The 21499-nt window shown below is 35.1% G+C and overlaps 2 protein-coding genes across 2 annotated transcripts; one reads left to right on the top strand and one right to left on the bottom strand.

The window, feature by feature from the left end:
- Positions 1-677: 677 nt before the first annotated feature.
- Positions 678-15770, top strand: LOC106110171 (actin-interacting protein 1). Its single transcript, XM_013291900.1, has 13 exons — positions 678-834; positions 945-1157; positions 5889-6036; positions 6370-6550; positions 6928-7047; positions 7644-7802; positions 8348-8555; positions 9163-9291; positions 10544-10650; positions 11633-11735; positions 12998-13170; positions 14060-14210; positions 14438-15770. The coding sequence occupies exons 1-13, from the start codon at positions 819-821 to the stop codon at positions 14545-14547; spliced, it is 1818 nt and encodes a 605-aa protein (XP_013147354.1). The 5' UTR covers positions 678-818; the 3' UTR covers positions 14548-15770.
- A 470-nt stretch (positions 15771-16240) lies between these two features.
- LOC106110125 (protein bric-a-brac 1-like) lies at positions 16241-21151 on the bottom strand. The gene is made up of 5 exons (XM_013291837.1): positions 21101-21151; positions 20231-20371; positions 19075-19251; positions 18039-18339; positions 16241-17217 (listed from the first exon to the last, which is right to left on the bottom strand). The coding sequence occupies exons 1-5, from the start codon at positions 21149-21151 to the stop codon at positions 16961-16963; spliced, it is 927 nt and encodes a 308-aa protein (XP_013147291.1). The 3' UTR covers positions 16241-16960.
- Between the last annotated feature and the right edge of the window lie 348 nt (positions 21152-21499).

The following is a 21499-nucleotide window of genomic DNA, read 5'->3' as shown; positions in this document are numbered from 1 at the left end:
GTGTTTCGTATGATGAGTGTGGTGCCGGAGGCCTAATTTAAGTCCCTTTCTCTTTACCACCCTTTTCTTATAAGGAGAGGATGGGAAGAGGAAGTGGATTTGACGGAGGAAGAGATACATAGGAAGGGAAAATATCCTCTTGATGTGCGTCTCCTCCTCTGTCGGATAAGGGTAGGCAACGCATCTGCAATTGCGGATGTCTATGGGCAGCGGTCGCTTCGCCTTTTTGGCGGATTCAGGTGGCTGCTTGCTCGTTTGCCACTTTATGGTATAAAAAAAATAATATTTATATATGAAATTCGAAAAAATCGAAAATCACATTGGTACATAGAGGGATTCGAACCCAAGGCCTGTAGATTATAAGTCAAGTGTTCAAACCCCTGAGTTCAAACCCCTCGACGCTCTCAAGTGCTCAGACCACTTGGCCATCGATGCTTACAATCCTGAAATTTCCTAAAAACAAAAATTAAATAGTTGGTTAAAAGATCATTTTTTGTCGTAAACTTGCAAAACTTAAAGTCCTCCAAAACCAAATATAGCTGAGAAAACAAATCCACCACGGCTTTAACTGAGTATCGACAATAACTATAAAATTAAAAACAAGTACTTTAAATGCGGTAGAAATAAAACAAATATCGATAGGAGCTCCAAACAGTCGCTAGAACAACACTAATTCTTATCTTTACGTCACGTCATTTTCGGTAGGCTATGGAGTAATAGCGGCTGATTTTGTTTTTCTAGTTAAATTAAAAAGTACTGATTTATACTTAGTTAAGCGTAGACAGTTTAGTGAATTTTATTTTAATAATAAAGTTATAATGTCTTATTCAAACAGTGAGTATAACTTTGTATTTTTACAAGTGTCGGTAGGAATGGTGCACGCGAATCGAGTTTTCCAATTTTGTTTGTTGTAAAAAACTGATTTGGTGTATCGGTGTTTGCAGAATATACTTTTGCGGCCCTTCCGAGGACGCAGCGAGGTACGCCGCTGGTTCTAGGAGGTGATCCGAAAGGAAAGAATTTCCTATACACCAATGGCAATTCAGTTATCATACGGGATATCGAAAATCCGGCCATCTCAGACGTGTATACGGAACATTCGTGCCAAGTTAATGTCGCTAAATATTCACCAAGCGGCTTCTACATTGCTTCCGGAGGTAATTATTACTCTTATACATAAGTTATATCCATTTTTGGTCTTAGCATGTTAAGTGACTCATTCAAGTTATTTGCATTATCATTGACCCTGGTATAATTTACCTTAATGATAGGATGTACTTCTAAATATTTGTTTTATAAATAAATAAAATTAATTTAGACTATTTTACAGTTGAATTATTATGGTAAATATGAATTCAGGCAGTTTAAGAGAATGTAGTTCCAAGATATCTTCATTTAAAAAATATCTTATTGGATAACTATGTTAAGTTAAGAATGATGTATTTATATTCTTTGGTGGACAAAGATTAAGCATTCCATGAAAGAGGTTGCATACTGTCCACTAAGAAACTTTGTTTTTTTAATGCAAATAGGTAAAAAAAGGTCACAACAAAGAGATGTAGTGAGTAGTTATAATGGAATATTGCTTGTAAATATGTTTTAGCAATGGAATTAACACATTTTGGCTGCAGTACTGCTGTTCCTAATTTATAAACATATAATGAGTCAAATGTAAAAGAAACATTTACAAATGAGTTCCTAAGAACTTTTATATTGCAATTAAATATTAAAATTACTCTCCACATTTAACCATAAGGTAAAGACATGACCAAAACAGATATATATTTGAAACCTCTGTCATATTCAACAAGCATATACTACTTTGATGCTTGTTACAAGATATGTTTATATTTATGACCAATTACAAAGAAATGTATGATAAAAAATGTTGTAATCTCATATTTGATAAAATCATTAGATAAAATTATTTAGTAAACTATTGGCCTGTAAGCTTTCAGTCTAAACTTCAAGTTTTTTTTGAACATTTTTATGAAATGCTGTTTTATATTAGGAATTAAATATAGTATAACATAAGTGTAAAACAGGGAAGGCTGGAAGGAGATGGAGGAGGCCTTTACCCAAGGAGGGATCCATATTTAAAATAAATAAATAAAAAAAATGATATAGTAGACTAACAATACCTATAACTATAATAAGGTGTGAAACTAACAATACTAACAAAATGAAATTTTTGAAACTCTATGTAAATATGGAAATCAAGAGGCTTATTATTATTATTTTTATAGAACATAAGCGTAATAAGTTACAACTTACATGTTACAATTTCGATTGCAGCAGTTTATACAATATTTGATAATAAGTGGGTGGCAAATTTAATTCTTTAACTGCTTGTCCCAACTGCTTGGGTATATATCAGAATCACATCTGTGGTTCCAGTTGTTGCAGACATCTAGGCATTTGTAAAGTCTTTTCAAATAGATCCACTTGTCCTTTGCGCCATTCATTTAAGACAGCCATATGTTTTCTTCTTATCTCAAATTTATTTGGAGGAGATATGAACAGGGATTTACCCGTTACTAATTATTTTATTTTTAATTTTATCAACGGATATTAATAGATAAGGGACACGCCTTTGATTGTTTTATACTATCATCCCCATAGTTTCCTTTTAAAATAAAGAGAACAGTTTTTGTCCATATAAACTCCGTTTATATTTGTGTCGAATTGAATCGACGTCCATTAGGTTTTTTTTGAAATACGTAACAAACATCCATCCAAACTTTAACATTTACAGTATTACTAGCTTTCGCCTGCGACTCTGTCCGCGTGTAATTAAAAAAAATTTAAATGGGTAGCCTATGCATCCTTTCAGACTACTCTACATGTATGCCGAAATTCGTGATCCGTTGAACGTTTCTGGAGATACTTACATTCTAACATCCATCTATCAAAACTTTCGCATTTATAATATTAGTAAGATTATTAAGTAATTAAATAGTTATTTATTATTTGTACGATTTCGCCTAAACACTCATTCTTTTGGTTCGTAATAAATTTACCTTGTTTGCAATTTTAAGCAATATTTCGACATCCATGTTTCAACGCCTTACTTCAAAACATGTAAAACACACCTTTTATATTTTATTCATTATTTATCAAGCTGGGGAAAAAGTTAATCCTAAACAAGTAGTTTTTACTTAATACCAAACTGTATAAAACTCTAGTTTTATTTCTGTCTTCTGTAGCGTAATTTTTTTGTTAACGCGAGGTGAATGACCTTTTGCAAGCATGGCAAATTGTGCCCGATATCAAGCTAACTGTTAAAGAATATTGATGTAACTGCATTTTTGCATTTAACTTGTGATAAATCTTTTTAGTAAGAAAAGTTTGTGACTACCTGGACCTATTGTTACTAGAAAGAGATGGATGGATTGCGTGAAAGGTGACATGATTACGAAGGGAGTGATGACTGAGATGACTGATATACTTTTTCTGTGCATCCCTTTAGTAGTTTAAAGGTACGCAAAGTATTTACAAATGCGGATGTCTAAGGGCAGATGTTGCTTTGTATTTTAGCGTAGTCCGGTGGCCGTTTGCTCGTTTATGAATTAAAAAATCAGCTAACGTTAAAATGTCATTGTCCGAGATTTGACTCGTGAACTCCAGGATCGTAGGCGGGTTGGCCATTCGACTGTCGCGACACATTTAGTTTAGGATTTGGTTATTCATTGCCTAAGAACATTCAGTATGTTGGATAGCGGCCAGATTAATTCGTACCGTTTTGAGGTTGACGATATGTGTAAATTATGTTAAATTCCGATAGCGTAATACCTGTAATTAATAATAATAGTAATAGTTAATTAAAAAACTCATAATAATCTGATTATATGATACTTAGGGGAAGATACGATTCTTCTCAAAATCGGTTGGTTAATGTTACAGCAGATTGTAGAACAATTTACATACATACAAAGTCGATAGATCAAACTAATTTGTAATATGTATATTTATGTTCGTTTATACTAACATAATAAAGAGGAAAGATTTGTATTTTTGGATTTTTGTATGTATTAGATTCACGCAAAAACTACTGGGCCGATTTTAAAAATTCTTTTACCGTTAAAAAAGGTAATTTATCTGTGAGTAACATAGGCTATATTTTTTAATTCCACGTGGGCGAAGTCGCGAGCAACAGCTAGTAATTAATACGATTTTTAATCTTGAGTAGTGTTCGACAAATTAGAAATCGTTTATTTTCTAAATGTTGGTACTATTGCCATTTATAAAAACGACAATGAACTTCAATAGCTTTGTCTGAGCCGCACGCAGAAAGGTAAAGGAGCGAGTTAGTGTAGATTTTATATGAGTTACTTCTTGCTAATATTATAAATGCGAATGTTTAGATGGATGGATAGTTGTTTGAGTTCGTAGCCAGCGTCTGAAAGAAAAAATAGTTTATACTTTTGTTTTTGCGAACGGTTTCGCAGGTGAAAGCTAGTATATACTTAGGGACTGTTTAAATAACTGCGATTTAAATGTTAATTTAATTAACATTTCCCCTTATTTCTATAGGATTTACGCTATGTAATTCTGATTTAACAATAACTGGTCATGGTTAGTGATTTGATATTAACATCCGTAAATAGTCATTCAATTTGTCCGTTTGTACCTCGTTTCCATCCAATGTCTATAGTAAACAAAGAAATGTAATTTTATGTATATGGCGGCCATTAGGTTATATCACTTTTTTCGGTTATTTTGTAAAAAAAATAGAAAACAAAATGAAGGAGTTTAAGTAATATCTTCATCGGCTTCGTAGCTCTACAGCCCTTTGTGGGCTTTGGTTTGGTCCAGCAATTTTTTCCATTTCGGCATATCTCAGGCCACGGTCCTCCAGTTCGCTATGCCAACGGTTTTCACATCTCGACTTTATGTAATATAGTTAAATGAAAAAAAAAATACCACAAAACTTGTGATCGATTTGTATTTTTGTATGTGACCAATAGAGTCAAACTACTAAACCGAGGAAAAAAAAATATTTTGCAAGAAAGCTATATCTCTAATTAGGCTATATTCCAGAATTTTTATTTTGCGCTGTCAAAGTCGCAAGCAAATGCTAGTCTATTAAGAAGAAATATTTGTATTTTTGTATTTATTGAATTAACTCAAAAAGTAGCCGATTTCAAAAATTCTTGCACAATAAAAAACCTACGTTATCACGGAGTAACATAGGCTATACTATTTAGGATTTTTTTAATTTCACGCGAAGGAATTCGCGGGCAACAACTAGTATCTTATAATTTACCAGTTTTAACCAAAAAAAAAACAAACGCCTGTTTGTCGTTAAGTGTTGATTGAAACATGTTATGCGTTTTATCTAACGCATAGTAACAAGCTGATTGTGTTTCAAAAGTTCACATAATGCCCGCATACGAACCGCTATCATAGAATCTAAGCGGTTAAAATTGGCACAGTTTCTCGCTCTAGTTGGCATTGTGCCGAGCTACACGCTGTTTTGTGTGTTTGTATGATGCTTGTCAAATTAATCCTTCAATTTATATAATTTTTGAGGCTATTTTAAAGTATTTTTAAGCGATATTGTTTGATATTGAAGCGATATTGATAGTGGGGATTATGAAAGGCTCACAATGCAGTATAATTATTTTGAAAACTAAACTAAAGTCTGTTATGCTCAAATTAAAAAAATGTATCCTATGTTACTCACTGATAACGTAGTTTTTTTAATGGTGAAATCGGTCCAGGAGTTTTTATATTATTTCATTGTATACATAAATACCAATATTTCCTCTTTATAAGCGTTTATAAGCTTTATAAGCTCAGCGCTCATAAGAAAAAAGTTCTACAATTTGCAACTTTCCCATAATGTTAGTATGTACAGTATGATGACGAGTTACTTGTAATTCCAGATGCTTCCGGCAAGGTCCGTATTTGGGACACTGTGAACAAGGAGCATATCCTCAAGAACGAGTTCCAGCCAATCGGCGGACCTATCAAGGATATCGCCTGGAGCGCTGACAGTCAACGTATGGTTGTAGTCGGGGAAGGACGTGAGAAGTAATGATATAAATACTTTTTTTTATTGTTTACATTTGTAAAAATTTAAATTCCAAATGACACAGTCCTTAGACATTGGATAACAGTTACCATGACAATCTTGCTTTCTTGACGTTGTCAGCTTGTACTTTTTGTCCTTTTCCCGCTTTATGTTTTTTCAAATTATTTACTCCCTAAGTTTAACAGTGTGAAAATATATAGCCTAAAGCATGTAACAAGTTTTTTTTAAAGAAAGAATTATTCAAGAATATAGTCTGATTGCTGACATCTTACGTCACTAAGTAGTGTGTTTCTTTATTATATTAGCATAGATTACATAGTAATATATTTTAGATTCGGCCATGTGTTTATGGCGGAGACTGGTACGTCTGTTGGCGAGATAAGTGGTCAGTCGAAGCCGATCAATTCGGTGGACTTCAGACCGGCTCGTCCTTTCCGCATCGTGACCGCTTCCGAGGATAATACTGTCGCTGTGTTTGAAGGACCTCCCTTCAAATTCAAGTGCACTAAACAGGTGAGAACAAATATTAAGTTTGCGAAAGCGTAATCTATTATTTTAGTTAGTTTAAATAGTCGATATCTCGTAAAGTGTACATGTATCGTATAATTTTAGATTTATGCATGTTATAAAAGTAACACATAATACTAAAAAATAAAGTTTACCTGTTCTTTTTTTCGTCCATTAAGGTGTGAGTACAATTTATAAAAAAAAAAAATATTTTTCTAAATCAAAATGCAAGCAACGCGGCTAAAACAGATGATAGATTTTGTGTTTATTAAATACATATGAAAATATAAATTTGTTCTCAATACTGGTACACCAAATCTTTTAAAAAGAGTTTTTTTATCAATATTATACGAGTCCTTCTATACATAGTCATATGTCGGCAGGAGCACACTCGTTTCGCGCAGGCGGTGCGCTACAGCCCCGACGGCGCGCTGTTCGCCTCCGCAGGCTTCGACGGCAAGATATATCTCTATGATGGAGCTACTTCTGAACTTAAAGGAGAGGTATTGTATCAAGTCTGCTATTTTCAAAGTTTATTGTCAAAATGTTTATCGTAAACAGTGGTAGAGCCCGCTTTAACAACTTCTGTCTTCAAAGCCAGTTCGCCTCACGCAATACCACGACATAGTGAAGTGGAAGCAATTCCGCGTTTCGTCTGAGGCCTAATTTTAGTATCTTTCCACCTTTTTCTTATATGGAATGGAAACGGAAAGTAGATTTGACTGTGGAGGAAATGCATAGAAAAAGGAAATATTATTTTATGTGCGTCTCATCTTGCGTCAATTAAGGATTGGCAACGCATCTGCGGATGTATGTGGGCAGCGGTCGCTTTTCATTTTGACTGATTTTTGTCCAAAAAGCAAACATCTGGCGAACCAATTTAAAGTATAAAAAACCTTTTAACGATTATTTTGATGTGTGGGTGTAATTCTTATTTTTTTGCTGGAATGTCTTATTGGCACAAAACACCTATAGACGTGAAAAATACAATTCCAATTCTCAATTTGAACTCGGCATTTTTCAGTCTTCTCAATTAAAAGCTTTTTGATATTTCAAATTTAGTGTAATTTTTTATACATATTTTTGTTTTGTGCCATAGATCGGTTCTCACAAGGGCGGTGTGTACGGTATCTCGTGGTCTGCGGACGGCGCGCGCCTGCTGTCCTGCTCCGGCGACAAGACGTGCGCGGTGTGGGATGTCAACACTATGCAGAGAACCATCACCTTCAATATGGGGAATGCTGTTGAAAATCAACAGGTTAGTGGAAACAGTCACTATATGGAAGATGCACGTATTTTTTCTTGTTATAGAAAATAGGAAGAAAATGACATGAAAAAAATGGCCAATTCATCGTTCGACTAAAACGCGGCCGGAGTGTTGTGACGTCGTCAAACAACAACAAAGCATTTGATTGGTTCTCAGAGTTATTAAAAGTCAAAAATTGATTAGTCACTAATTGCTTCGATCAATAGCGTTTTAGAACTTGAGGGAATTTACAAACTTTTTAATAACTAAATTTCGTTACTAAATCATATGATGTTAAAAAATTCTTTGTGGATGTTTTTATAGTAATAAAGTATACAAAAGTCTTATCACTTGAGATATCTCTTGTCTCATCATTTGAGTCTCTACATAATTAAATCTTTCAATATTTGGATGTTAATTACTTAAAAATTAACTTTATATTTAAATAGTAATAGTTTTGACTCAAGTGTTTTTAAATTTACTATATAAAATACTTTGAATATTTTGAAAGAATTAATAAACTTATTTTTTCTTTAATAAAATTCCCATTTTTCCAGGTATCCTGCCTATGGCAAGGAAATCACTTAATCTCAGTATCCCTCTCCGGAGTGATCAATTACTTAGACATGGAGAACCCGGACAAGCCTCTCCGAGTGCTGATGGGACACAACAAGCCCATCACCTGCCTCGCGCTGGAGCCTGCCACTAAGACTGTCTACACCGCTAGCCATGATGGGTGTGTTACTTCTTGGAATACTTCTACCGGTGAGTAGCATCTCAGAATTTAATTATTGTCTAGCTGTTCTTGTAAAACTGTATTTTATTTTTTACATTTTGTAAAACTGCAATTCCAAAAGTCAAGATTCAAATACTTCAACGACAACCAAAGACATTTAAAAAATGTATAGACAGGAAACAACTTTTTTCACCGGTAACTTCTTTGTATGGTAATATATCAAATATTGAAATTATGAAAATTTATTTTATTATTTACATGTGTCAAATTATCAATTGCAAATGTCAACATGACATGACATGATGACAAACCATGGCAACCTCGCTTCTTTGATATTGGCAGCAACTTATGGTCTCTTTCCCACATTAGGGTTCTTATCCAAAATATTTACCCCTTAAGTTTAATGGCGTAATAATATTTAGCCTAAAGCGCGACGTAAGTGTGGGGCATTTTATTAAAAAAAGGATTATTCCAAAATATGCTGTAATTGCTGACATCTTAGGCAACAAAGAAGTGTGTTTACGCTTTATTATAATAACATATATGATTAATCTATTTTCCAATAGCATTTAAAACACTGTTTTTCAATGTTTATTAAAAGTGTATATCTAATGTTGGTATATGTTGGTATTGCAGGCGAGGGTCGGCACATCGGCGGGCCGGGGCACGGCAACCAGGTGAACGGCATGAGCGTGGGCAAGGCGGGCGCGCTGCTCACCTGCGGCATCGACGACTGTCTGCGCACCGCGCTGCCGCTCAGCGACGGTACACACACACAAACATAAAACAGCGCGTTATTTTTCCCCCTATAAAAAAAACCACACATACTGCGCACTGCAACCCACTGCACACATTGCACACTGCACACGTTGCACACATTGCACACATTGCACACATTGCACACATTGCACACATTGCACACATTGCACACATTGCACACATTGCACACATTGCACACATTGCACATACTACACACATTGCACACATTGCACAATTTGCACACATTGCACATACTACACACAATGTAAAATTTGTCTGCACACACACTGCACATGTACAATCGGGGAACTACGCGATGTAACACTTACGTAGTATCACTTGTTCCTTACAAAGTCAATGTACCAAATATTCAAACGACTGGTTTGAGATGCAACAGGATCTGACAGGATCCTTGATAGTACATACGTAAATGTTTATGTATATAATAAATATATGCCATTACTGCACTGCTATTGATTGAATAGAGACGGAGTTTATCTCATTGCAAAGTTTAAGAGTGGCATGGCCCGCTTTAACATCTTCGCACTGTAGGGCCGTCTCGCCCGCAATACCACGGCCACACGAGACTAGCGTGAAGTGGAAGCAATTCCGCGTTTCATCTGATGAGTGTGGGGTATTGTCCATTTTCCTTTCCAACCTTTTCCTTATAGAGAGGAAAAATGAATTTGGCGAGAGGAGAGAAGCATATGTAGGGGAAATATCGTCTTTATCTGCGTGTCCTCCTCTCGATTAAGGGTCAGTAATTGCGAGTGTCTATGGGCAGCGGTCGCTTCGCCATCCGGAAACACCGCGAATTTCCGTAACTGTACTTTAAATCTTACTAATATTATAAATGTGAAAGTTTAAATAGATGGATGGATATGTTAGAGCTTGAAGTCTAAACGGCTGAACGGATTTCGATGAAATTTGGTATAGATGTAGAGGATAGTCTAGAAGAACACATAGGCTTTGGAACATTCACTTTTGTTTTTTTTTTACAACATAAGGTGGCAAACTAGCAAGCGGTTACCGGAATGTAATGTGAAGCGACCGCTGCCCAAAAACATCCTCAATTGCAGATGCGTTGCCTACCCTTCATTGACGGAGGAGACGCACATTTGGAGACACACACACAGAGAGGACATTTTCCCTTCCTATGCGTGTGCTCCACCTTCAAAGCCTTTCCTATTAAGAAGAGGGTGGAAAGGGAAAAGGGAAAGGGCTAATAATAAGTATTAACGTAGTTATTGCTGTTTAGGTGAAGCCCCCACGTACAGCGAGAGCGCGGTGCCGCTGGGCTCGCAGCCTCGCGCCATGGACCACGTCATCGAGGACGACCTCACAGTCGTCGCCACTGTCAAAGAGGTCAGCTGTTCTAATTAACCAATACTTAATATCTGTAAAATAACCGTCTTTTTAAGTATTACATATTACTAGCTTTCGCCCGCGACTCCGTCCGCGTTGAATAAAAAAAAAGCATAAGTGAGTAGCCTGTGTCTTCCAGACTATCCTCTACGTCTATACCAGATTTCATCAAAATCCCTTGAGCAGTTTAGGCTACAAACTCTATAAACATCCATCTAAACTTTCGCATTTATTATATTAGTAAGTAGTAAGTAACCTAAGTGTAGATTGTTACATTTGTGATGTACTTTGAACGGTTTGAAGATATGTAGAAACATCCATCCTATTGCATTTGTACTATTTGTGCCTATGTAGCTTTATCCCGCGATTCCGTCCGATTTTCTTTCAGACTATGCTATGTCGATGCCAAATTTATATCCGTTTAGCAGTTTAGGCGGTAAACTAACAAATATCCATCCATCCATTCACATTTATATTAGTAAGATATTTAAAATTATTATTGTTATATTGAACGTTTTTATTTACATGTTTTTATATATGAAAGTTCAATTGAGGCATAATTTTGAGGGTTTTAAAGTTTCAGTATGTAGTGAATTTTAGAGTTTGTAGTCTATACTTCTATACTATTATAATAAAGTGTAAACACACACTTCTTTGTTGCCTAAGATGTCAGCAATTACCCCATATTTTTTAATAATACTTTTTTTAATAAAAAGCTGTACACTTACGTCACGCTTTAGGCTATATATTTTCACGCCATTAAACATAGGGGTTAAATATTTTGGATAAAAACCCTAATATGGGGAAAGAGACCATAAGTTGCTGCCAACATCAAGGAAGCATTGCCAAGTTTTGTCATGTCAGTTTGACATTTGCTATGGATAATTTGACAAATGTAAACAATAAAAAAAATATTTCATGCGGATAAAGCCGCACGAGAACAGCTAGTTAATAATAATTATTGTAATATTGTTATTTACAGTTAATAGTATTGATGGGCAACAACAAGCAGTCGACATTGCCGGTCAGCTACGAACCCACTTGCGTCGCCATCGACCCCAAGTTGAAGCACATCGCTGTCGGAGGTAAGTTATACTTGAATACTTATCAACAAGTATAAATACGTTATTAAAAATAATAATTTTTTACATTCCAATAAGAAAGAGGTTATCAACCCGTCTGTATTTTTTTAAGTATATTGAAAATAGAATTTAGAGCAACTGCATATATATATGCAATGTCTAAATTTTAACAAAGGATGGGTAGGAAATAGCAAATTCCCTTGGATTATTCCCAACCGTCACCCCGCTCTGTCCCCACGTGGAGACAGATAATACATAAATCATAATAAATTATCTTTTATGTTACATTGCTCTATGATCGTGCAAGCAATAAATACCGAAACCTTTTGTTTTGAACTTTTTGGCAAACGAGCAAGCGGCCACCTGAAACCGCCAAAATGGCGAAGCGACCGCTACCCATAGACATCCGCAATTGCAGATGCTTTGCCTACAATTATACAACGGAGGAGGAGACGCACATAAAGAGGACATTTCCCCTTCCCAACCTCTCCTTACAAGAAAAGGGTAAAGAGAAAGGGACTCAAATTAGGTCTCCGGCACCACACTCATCAGACGAAACACGGAATTGCTTACATTTGACGCCTGTCTTATGTGTGGTCGTGGTATTACTGGGGGCGTGCCCTGCAGCGCTAAGATGTTAAAGCGGGCACTACCACTGTTAATTTTATGTTATAGGCATTGTGGAAATATTTATTTAAGTTACTGAGGGCCAATACAGAAATTACTTCTTTAAATTAAAGAGTATTTTAAGTTGTAGAGGTTTTGGGATCTGAAGGGAAGGGAACTTATTATTTCTTGAAGTTATAGAGGTTTTTAAGCTACCGGGGTTTGAGTTATCGAGGTTCTACTGTAGTAGAACTGTAGGTCTAATTTAAGTCCCTTTCTCTTTACCACCCTTTTCTTATGAGAGGATGGGAAGAGGAAGTTGATTTGACGATGGAGGAGATGAATAGGAAGAGGAAATATCCTCTTTATGTGTGTCTCCTCCTCCGTCGTATAAGGGTAGGCGACGCATCTGCAATTGCGGATGTCTATGTGCAGCGGTCGCTTCGCCATTTTGGCGGATTCAGGTGGCCGCTTGCTCGTTTGCCATCTTATGTTATATAAAAACAAAGTAACAAAAAATCCTATGTTAATCGGCGATAATGTGCTTTTTAACTGGGAAAGTATTTTTGAAATCCAGTCTACGTGAATCGAATAATAAAATAAACCTTTTTATAATACAAGAATATATTATAATTATTCTAATAGAGTTATTTATACAGGTGGTAATAGTAAAGTGCACATTTACTCGTTGGACAAGCGCGCGCTGCTGCCGCGCTCCGAGCTGACGCACCTCGGGCCCGTCACCGCCGTCAGCTACAGCCCAGACTCCAAATACCTCGTTGCAGCTGACGCTAACAGAAAACTCATATTATACGACGTTGAAGGATATACCGTATGTATTGTCGGCTTGAGCTAGCACGATATCTGAATACGCAATATACATATGACGCCAAATTGCACCAAGCTTTTTTTAAGTATACTTTATTACTATAAAAACATTCCTGCAAAGATTTTATTTAATATAATGTGATTTAGTGGCATAATTTAATTATTAAAAAGTGTCTTTTTTCAAATTCCCCCGCTAAGTTCTAAAACGCACACTATTGGTCGAGGCAAGTGGCTTATCTAATATGGCGTCGCTGTGTTGACAATACACAGTTCATTTATGTTAGTTTATATAGAAATACACTCTTGAAGTATTTTACTGTAAACACGATATCAATACCAACTTTTAAATAAAAAATTAATGAATAGAGTTATTAATTACCACTTATTTGTATCAGGAATAATAAAAATGAATCGATTTTTGACTTTTTGACCTTGAGAAGCTTTGTTGTTTTTTACGTCGAAGTGACATCTGAGCATATGTTAAGAATGGAATATGACGATTGACGTCAATTGTCTATTGACAACTCTGGTCGCGTTTTAGTCGCTCGAAAATGGTTGTAATTTTGTTTTATTATTTTTAAGTCAATGGTTGAATATTTTTGCGTCAAATTTTTTTCTGTTTTTTTTTTAACAAGTAGAATCGTTTGAAAAAAAAATACATGCATATTCCCTATTACTACTACTCGAGATCACATGTGGGCGGCTATGGGCTAAGTCGGATTCAAGGAACACATTCACAATACTCCTCAGTCAGGATATCATCGATCTACCAAGCTCATATCGTTCAAACAATGTTATTAAAATCGATCCAGTACTTTTTTTGGTTATTTCAAAAAGATATTAAGACAATTATTTTTTTTAAATTAGGTGATGGCTATGACTTTGTATTCCAGTTGGCACACAACAAGGAGTGGGGCTTCCACACGGCGCGTGTCAACTGCGTGGCGTGGTCGGCCGACAGCCGCCGCGTGGCCTCCGGCTCGCTCGACACTAGCGTCATCGTGTGGAGTGTGGACACGCCCGCCAAGCACACACTCATCAAAAGTACACTGCACTTTTTTTTATTAGATTTAGACATTAATATTATTGTTACATTGTGAGAGCGTTGATGGCTCAGTCGTTTAAGCACTTGACATGTAATCTACAGGTCTTGGGTTCGAATCCCGGCAAGTATGCAATACATAGAAAAATATTTTTTTTTATATTATTAGTATAGATATAGATTACATAACCCATTCGATTGTATTCTATTAGAATATTTAAACTTTCAGATGCCCATCCTCAAAGTCAGATCACTGGCTTGGCCTGGCTAGATGACGAGTCGCTGGTCTCCGTGGGACAGGACGGTAACACGCGAGTCTGGAATGTGCCTAAGGCTTAGACCTGGCAAAGGTTAGGCCTAGGCCAGGCAGAAGCAAGATCTAGAACTGGCAAAGGCGGGACCTACGTCTGGCAAAGGCGGGACCTACGTCTGGCAAAGGCCAGACCTGTGTCTGGCAAAGGCCAGGCCTATGTCTGGCAAATGCGAGACCTATGTCTGGCAAATGCGAGACCTATGTCTGGCAAAGGCGAGACCTATGTCTGGCAAAGGCGAGACCTATGTCTGGCAAGGGCCAGATCTATGTCTGGCAAGGGCCAGATCTATGTCTGGCAAAGGCGAGACCTATGGCTGGCTTAAGGCAAGGCCGACACTTTGCTGGGAACATTTGCTGTCAAAATACCTTTCTAAAAGGTTTTAACATCTCATAAAGTTATATTAAGTCAGTCATATATGTTTTTAAAATTACTATAACAATGCAATTTTTTATTTAAAATGGAATTTTACGTTAACGTGCAATAGTTTGCACTGATCTGTCAACTAGCTGTCAAACTTTTTGACATGAAATGGTGCGTGTTGACAATTGACAGTTGTCAATGTTCCCAGTACGTAAATTATTAATAAATATAATGTAACTCAGAGAATTTTATTAGCTACTATTAAGATACTAACATATTTATTTTTTTCGCTTAATTTAAGCCGTAAAGTGTTTGATGCTCAGTTTGTTAGTTAACAGTGTTGCTAACAATTAACTAAAAATTGCATTTTTTATATTTTTAATAAACTTAATTTAATTTTTTTTATACTTTAGACCGACTTGAGTTGTCTGCTATTTATTGATGCAAAGATTTTTTGTTTATTTGATGCTTTGAAATAAAAATTAGGTTTTTGTACTGAAGTTTCTCAAGTTGGTCGATTTATTGTTTTTTATTGATTAATTTTCTATATTCAATGAGATTTAACTTCAATTAATTCGAGATTGCTTATAATTGGGTTGCCAGTGTCTTTAATTTTTTTTATAATGTGAAACTGGTAACCCTGGTGTTTTTTTTAAATTGCTACATTTTGCTCGTATTAAAATGCAGTTCCTAATATTATTTGTCTTGTAGCATTGTTTTAGAATGTAACTTTTTTATACCTGGCAATGTTGGAAAGATCTTTGTCCAATTTTCTCACTAAAATAGTTATTTTTCGTCTGTTCAAGTATTCGAGAACAAATTTTAGATATGTTCTAAAACAGTATTTTTGTACTATCATATGTGATGATTTTTTTTTGTCGTTTTTTTAAATGTAATTTCTACTAAAACGAAATATGATAAATAAATTGTGTACACTTGTAGAATGTATTTTATTTTTTACAATCTTACTAATGAAAATGCGTAAGTTTGGATGGATGGATGTTACTACATGTATCCAAAACAGCTTAACGGATGTTTGTCACAGATGTAGAATATCTCGAAGAATACACAGGCTGCCAATTTTTTTTTCTTTTTTTGGTACGGACAATGTCGCGAGCGTAAGCTAGTAAATAAAATCAAGTCATTCTTAACATATCCGAGAAATAAATGAAATTCTATAAATTTCAGTAAATATATTTATTCTTAATTTAATTGTCTTTTATAATGTCTTTTTTTTTACTAAAATTAAAGTAACAGATTAAATAACGTAGAATAAAATATTTGAAAATATAACAATCACAAACATTGACTAGAAAACATTAAAAATAGTTAAAAACATTAAAAATATTAGGGGCCTTTCCCATTACTGGCTGATAGAGGCTCAGATAGCTTAAAAGTGAAGTCACTCTCAGATAACGTAACAAAATTCGATATTTCCCATCACATATTTCATACGTTGGATTGTTATCAGACAATTTACAATTTGGTGGGACAGGCCTTAAGTGTTTAATATTGTCTTTTTAATAATCAGTTTTGTTTAATTTACTTAAACATAAAAGGACAGAACAAAACATTTATTAAAGATATTTTCAAATGCATCATAAACTCATACATTAGAAGGAAAAAGTTGCATTTATTAAAAAAAAAATAAAAACTAATTACTGTCTAAACAGAACTGGTACAAAATGTAACATTGTTTTGTTTTTCATTCCATTTTTAAATAATCAGAATTTCGGTAGCAAATATACAATAGGTAAGTAAAAGTGGTAGCATTAAAAAGTAGAATAACTAAACAATAAATAACATCAGAAAAACGGTATACACGGAATTTAATGTAGAGTTGCGAAAGTTAGAAATGCCAAAATTATTTTAAACAAAAAATATATAAATAGTAGGTAATTTACTTTTTCTCTCACGACACAAGGCAACATTTTTTTGTCTACAAAATTATTTAAACGATATAATATAAACAGCTATCATTGTATTTAATGTCTTTTAAATATTTTATACTAACATAACATATTTCAAAACTTATAATTTGCAAAATACAGTCATGAATACAGACAGTCAATTGACTGTTACCCGTCCAGTCGACTCGTGGACGTCGTACCGCGATGAGCTCTCGAAGGCATGTTGGGAGCGTGTCTGTACGCGACGTGTTTCCTCAGCGCGTCCCGCGAGCGGGACACGTGGCTGCAGGCGCGGCACGCGTGCCGTCTGCCGGCGTGCGTCTCCATATGCACACGCAAATTGTACTGATTGCTAAGACGTTTATTGCAAACTCCGCATACTGATGCGTTGGACCGCCATTTACGTTCAAATGGTTCAAGTGATTCTGAAGTAATAAAATTTGGTAATCTAAGAAATGCATAATAAAGATTTCTTAGGGCCTGTCCCACCAAATCGTAAATTACTAACAATGTAACGTGTAAAATATGTCCATCACATATTTTTCAATATCGGATTTTGTTATATATGACAGTGACGTTACATTAAGCTATCCGAGTCTATCAGCCTATGGTGGGATAGGCCCTAAATATCGCATTTAAAATTGTTTAAGCAGGCTGAGCCTATAATACTTAAGCCCGGTGAAGCTGTAAATGTCTCTTCAAGGCAAAATTAAAACAGTGGCAACTCAATCATAAAAAAAGTCCCTTAATAGATATCTTCATACTAAATCTATGCTATAGGCTATAACGCCTTTAGTAACCATATAATAACTCTGAGTAACAAACTATCTTAACGGAAATAATCAGTGACACAAACTATTTGCAACTTATATTTAAGGAATCATTTTAAATTTATTTAACTTTTATATTTCGTTGCATCTGTGTATTTTGCTTGTACTGTAACAATTTTTAGCATACAGAAATGGCCGCATTGCCGCCGTACAGTTTCATACTAGTACGGAGGGTAGCTGAACAATTTGGTAATAAGAAATCTAGCCTACATCTTCGTTTTCATACTTACATACTTTACTGTTTGTGTTAATTTTAGATTGTGTTTATTGTGAAAAAAAATGTAAATTATGTTAAGTTTGTGGAGTTTTTTCTAAAAACAAATGTTTTTTTTTTATTTTTCATTAATTCAAATTTATTATATCACTTACATTGTTCATAGACTAAATAATACACAGAGTGTTCTAATTTCACTCACCTGCTAAACTGGGTAATAATGGCGGAGTCATAGCCGTTATGGGATTCGTAATTTTGTGTGTACTGTACAGATTCTGTACTATCTGATCCAATTTACTCAATCTGTCTTTTTCAGTACGACTGTATTCTCCAATATATTCTGCTAATTTCCCATCGTTCTGTGAATTTTCGTAATGATTTGGGGAATTGCTTGCAGAGATGTTAGTAGTATCCTGAATGTCCTGTTTAACTGTTTCTAGATTGGCGTATGTACTACTTTGTTCTGTGACCAGTTCTGTTTCATTAGAAGTTAAGGTTGAGTTCTGGAAGAGAGGATTGAAACTAACTTATTAACCAGCTTAAGTTGGACCCCGAAAGGTCCGAAACTAGTCTTTTACGCTGGAAAAATAGTGCCAGCCTTTAAACAATTAGTTATAATAAAGTCTCACGAAGTTTAAACAATTTATCCATAGATTTTTTTTCCTTCTTAAACTAAAAGTAATCTAGCTAAGATATTACTCTTAAACTAAAAATGCAATTCTAAATAATAATGTGACAATTTTAAAACAAAACCAAATTGATTTCTACCGGTAACATTTTAGAAATTACGAACGTTATCGAAGTGCAGTAAACTTCGATTGTAAAAGCGCGCACACCTTTGACTAAACTCTCGCACAACTGTTTAGTCTTGCTCTGATTCCTATGAGATTATATGAAGGTACACTACTCGATTTTTAGTTGTGCTAAACAGTTGAATTGTTTGCGAAACAATCGACAATCGCACAACAGTTGTGAAATAGTTTAGTCAAAGGTGTGCGCCCGCTATAATAATATTAAAAAACTAGCTTTCGCCCGCGACTCCGTTCGCGTGGAATTAAAAAAAAATCTAAGTAGCCTATGTGTTCTACCTGTCTATCCTCTACGTCTATGCTAAATTCCATCGAAATCCGTTCAGCCGTTTAGGCTACAAACTCTAACAAACATCCATCCATCCATCCATCTAAACTTTCGCATAATATTAGTATGATTATAACCTTAAAAGATATTTTAAAACTCACCGTATTAGCGTCAGTTAGTCCGGACACCTTTAGAGTTTGTGCCAATCGGAGCAACGATGGTAGATTCCTCTTAGAAGCTGTCACCTCACCTGTATACATGAAAGTGAGTAGTAACCTCAATTCTATCGCTTCACAACCAAGTACTACAACCAATGCGTTATTTTCAGTTTCGATATCCTGAAACAAAAGAACAATGAAGCACTGACAAATAATGTACAGTACACATTTAGCCAGGACAGTTAACTTGACTGACAGTCCAGTTATTGAGCGTCACTGACGTAGTGAACTGGCGAAGTGTGAACTGCGCTTAAATGAACGGGTTATAAACTGTGGTTTGAATCCAGATATGACGGCTGAAAGAGATGAACGAAAAGCATACACTGCCTAACTTCCGTAATGACAAGGGCTAGTTTATGATAAAAATTATGGTATTTTGTGTCTATTCGATTTCCACCATTTTGGCACTGACGGTTATAGTTAATAGTGAAGAGTTTTCGAACTAATAATAGATTTAATTGTCATTGATAAAAGGTTGCATTAAAGTCGGAATAATAGCTTTTGCTATTATTCCGAAACAATCGCATGAAGTAACATAAATAAAAAATAACCTCCTTTTTGAAGTCAGTTCAAAATTGGAATGCATAATAAAAGACGCTCCCGGTATGGTAGTTTTTTTTTTAAAAACCTCGCGGAATCAACAGCTTTTGGATGAATCAGCCAAGAGGCACAATGATTTCGTGGAATACGAAATATTTTTTATTCGAAAACATCTTTAACTTCTGACTAATGAGGTGAGGTCCAATTTCTTTTCGTTTATCCTCATTACACTGCCTTTTTTTTTTTAAAAGTCAACCATTAATTGATGACACAAATGTTGAATTTGTAACCTGTCTATAATTGCTTTAACAAACTCTATTTAAACCTGAATACATTTTTTAGTTCGTAATTTCGAAAACAGAAATATGATAATTTAATAGCTTTTGTGGGCGACTCTGGCGGCGTGGAATAAAAAAAAGTAAGTATGCCTACGTGTTCTTTCAGACTAACCTCTACAATTATGCCAAATTTCATCAAGATCCATTCAGCAGTTTAGGCTTACTCTAAGATCCATGCATCTAGACATTCACATTTATAATATTAGTTTGATAAGAGGTACCTTGAACAACTGATCGAAGTATTGACTACATGACGCCAATATAAGACGGTGGGCTCTCACTGAAGTACCGTTGGCGCTTAGCGTCACATCACTGAAGGCGCCACTGCTCAGCACACGACCGAGGGCTCCGATTATACTGCTCTGTATAATAAAGTAGTTTTAAAACATGTTATAATTATAATATCTGTTACCTAGGGCCTTTTTTATCCGGCGTTAAAGCGCCAAGGCCCCAGCTCAAAGCCCTCAAGGGACTATTAGAGACCTACATGATTATTACGACCCTGTTGTTAATAAATTATTAAGTATTTAAAGTGTTGCTATCTTATGCTTTGATGTTTTGTTTTTTTATCTACATTAATGTGTTAAATTATTTATGCTATAAGTTATTTTGCGGTGCGTTAGATAATTATTTTTTTAACTAATAAAATTATTTATTAATATCCTAACGATCTTAGTATACGCAACTCGATTAAAAATAAGAACAGCTTATATATATCATTTTGTAGGTTTTTTTAATAAATGACTGATTACTGTGTTTTCTTTTCTACTTTATGTTGTACAGTATTGTGAGTTATTTACAAACGTTATGTGAATAATTGTTATCGATTTAGTTATTGCATTGGTAGTTATATTGTTTATTTAATACATGTAAAACATTTTTAAAACTGAAATGAAATTGATTCGTGGTGTATTTAATTTGAAAATTAATAAAGCTACTAAAATACACGTTAAGATATTTTATTATGTATTTTATACAGATGTATTAATTGCATAGTTTGTATAAAGCGTTGTTAATGAAAATTATGTCCGTAAAATAGTAAAAGTGTACCTTTGCGTTGTAGTGTATAAAAAAAACAATTACTTACCTACCTGATGGTTGTGCCAGCGTAAAGAGAACTGTTGACTTTCACCGTCATCCATATTTAAAAAAAAAAACAATCGTAAAATCTCCCGCTCTAGTTGATAACACTCACTGCGGATCCGGATCGACGCCCGCGCCGTTAGCTAAGACAATAATATTGTTAACAGAATCCAGGCTGTTTTATTTCGGTCGGTACGCCTGGAAAACCTGTAGCCACCTATTTCTGGAGCTGATCTTATTTATAAATCCAATGACATTCAGTGACGCGCCACACATACCAAAAGTCATCCAAAAACAGATTTAGTTCGCTCGCCGCCGATGATTGGCATCATTGTTTAACTGTTTGCACCAGTTATCGATTGTTAAACCAATTGACGTTCGATTCGGTACTGTCCCGAGCGAAATGT

This window comes from Papilio polytes, unplaced genomic scaffold (assembly GCF_000836215.1).
Source record: "Papilio polytes unplaced genomic scaffold, Ppol_1.0 DF820844.1, whole genome shotgun sequence".
In the NCBI taxonomy this organism is placed as follows: Eukaryota; Metazoa; Arthropoda; class Insecta; order Lepidoptera; family Papilionidae; genus Papilio; species Papilio polytes.
The sequence above is the reverse complement of the archived record's forward strand: the minus strand, read 5'-3'. Positions and strand labels throughout refer to the sequence as shown.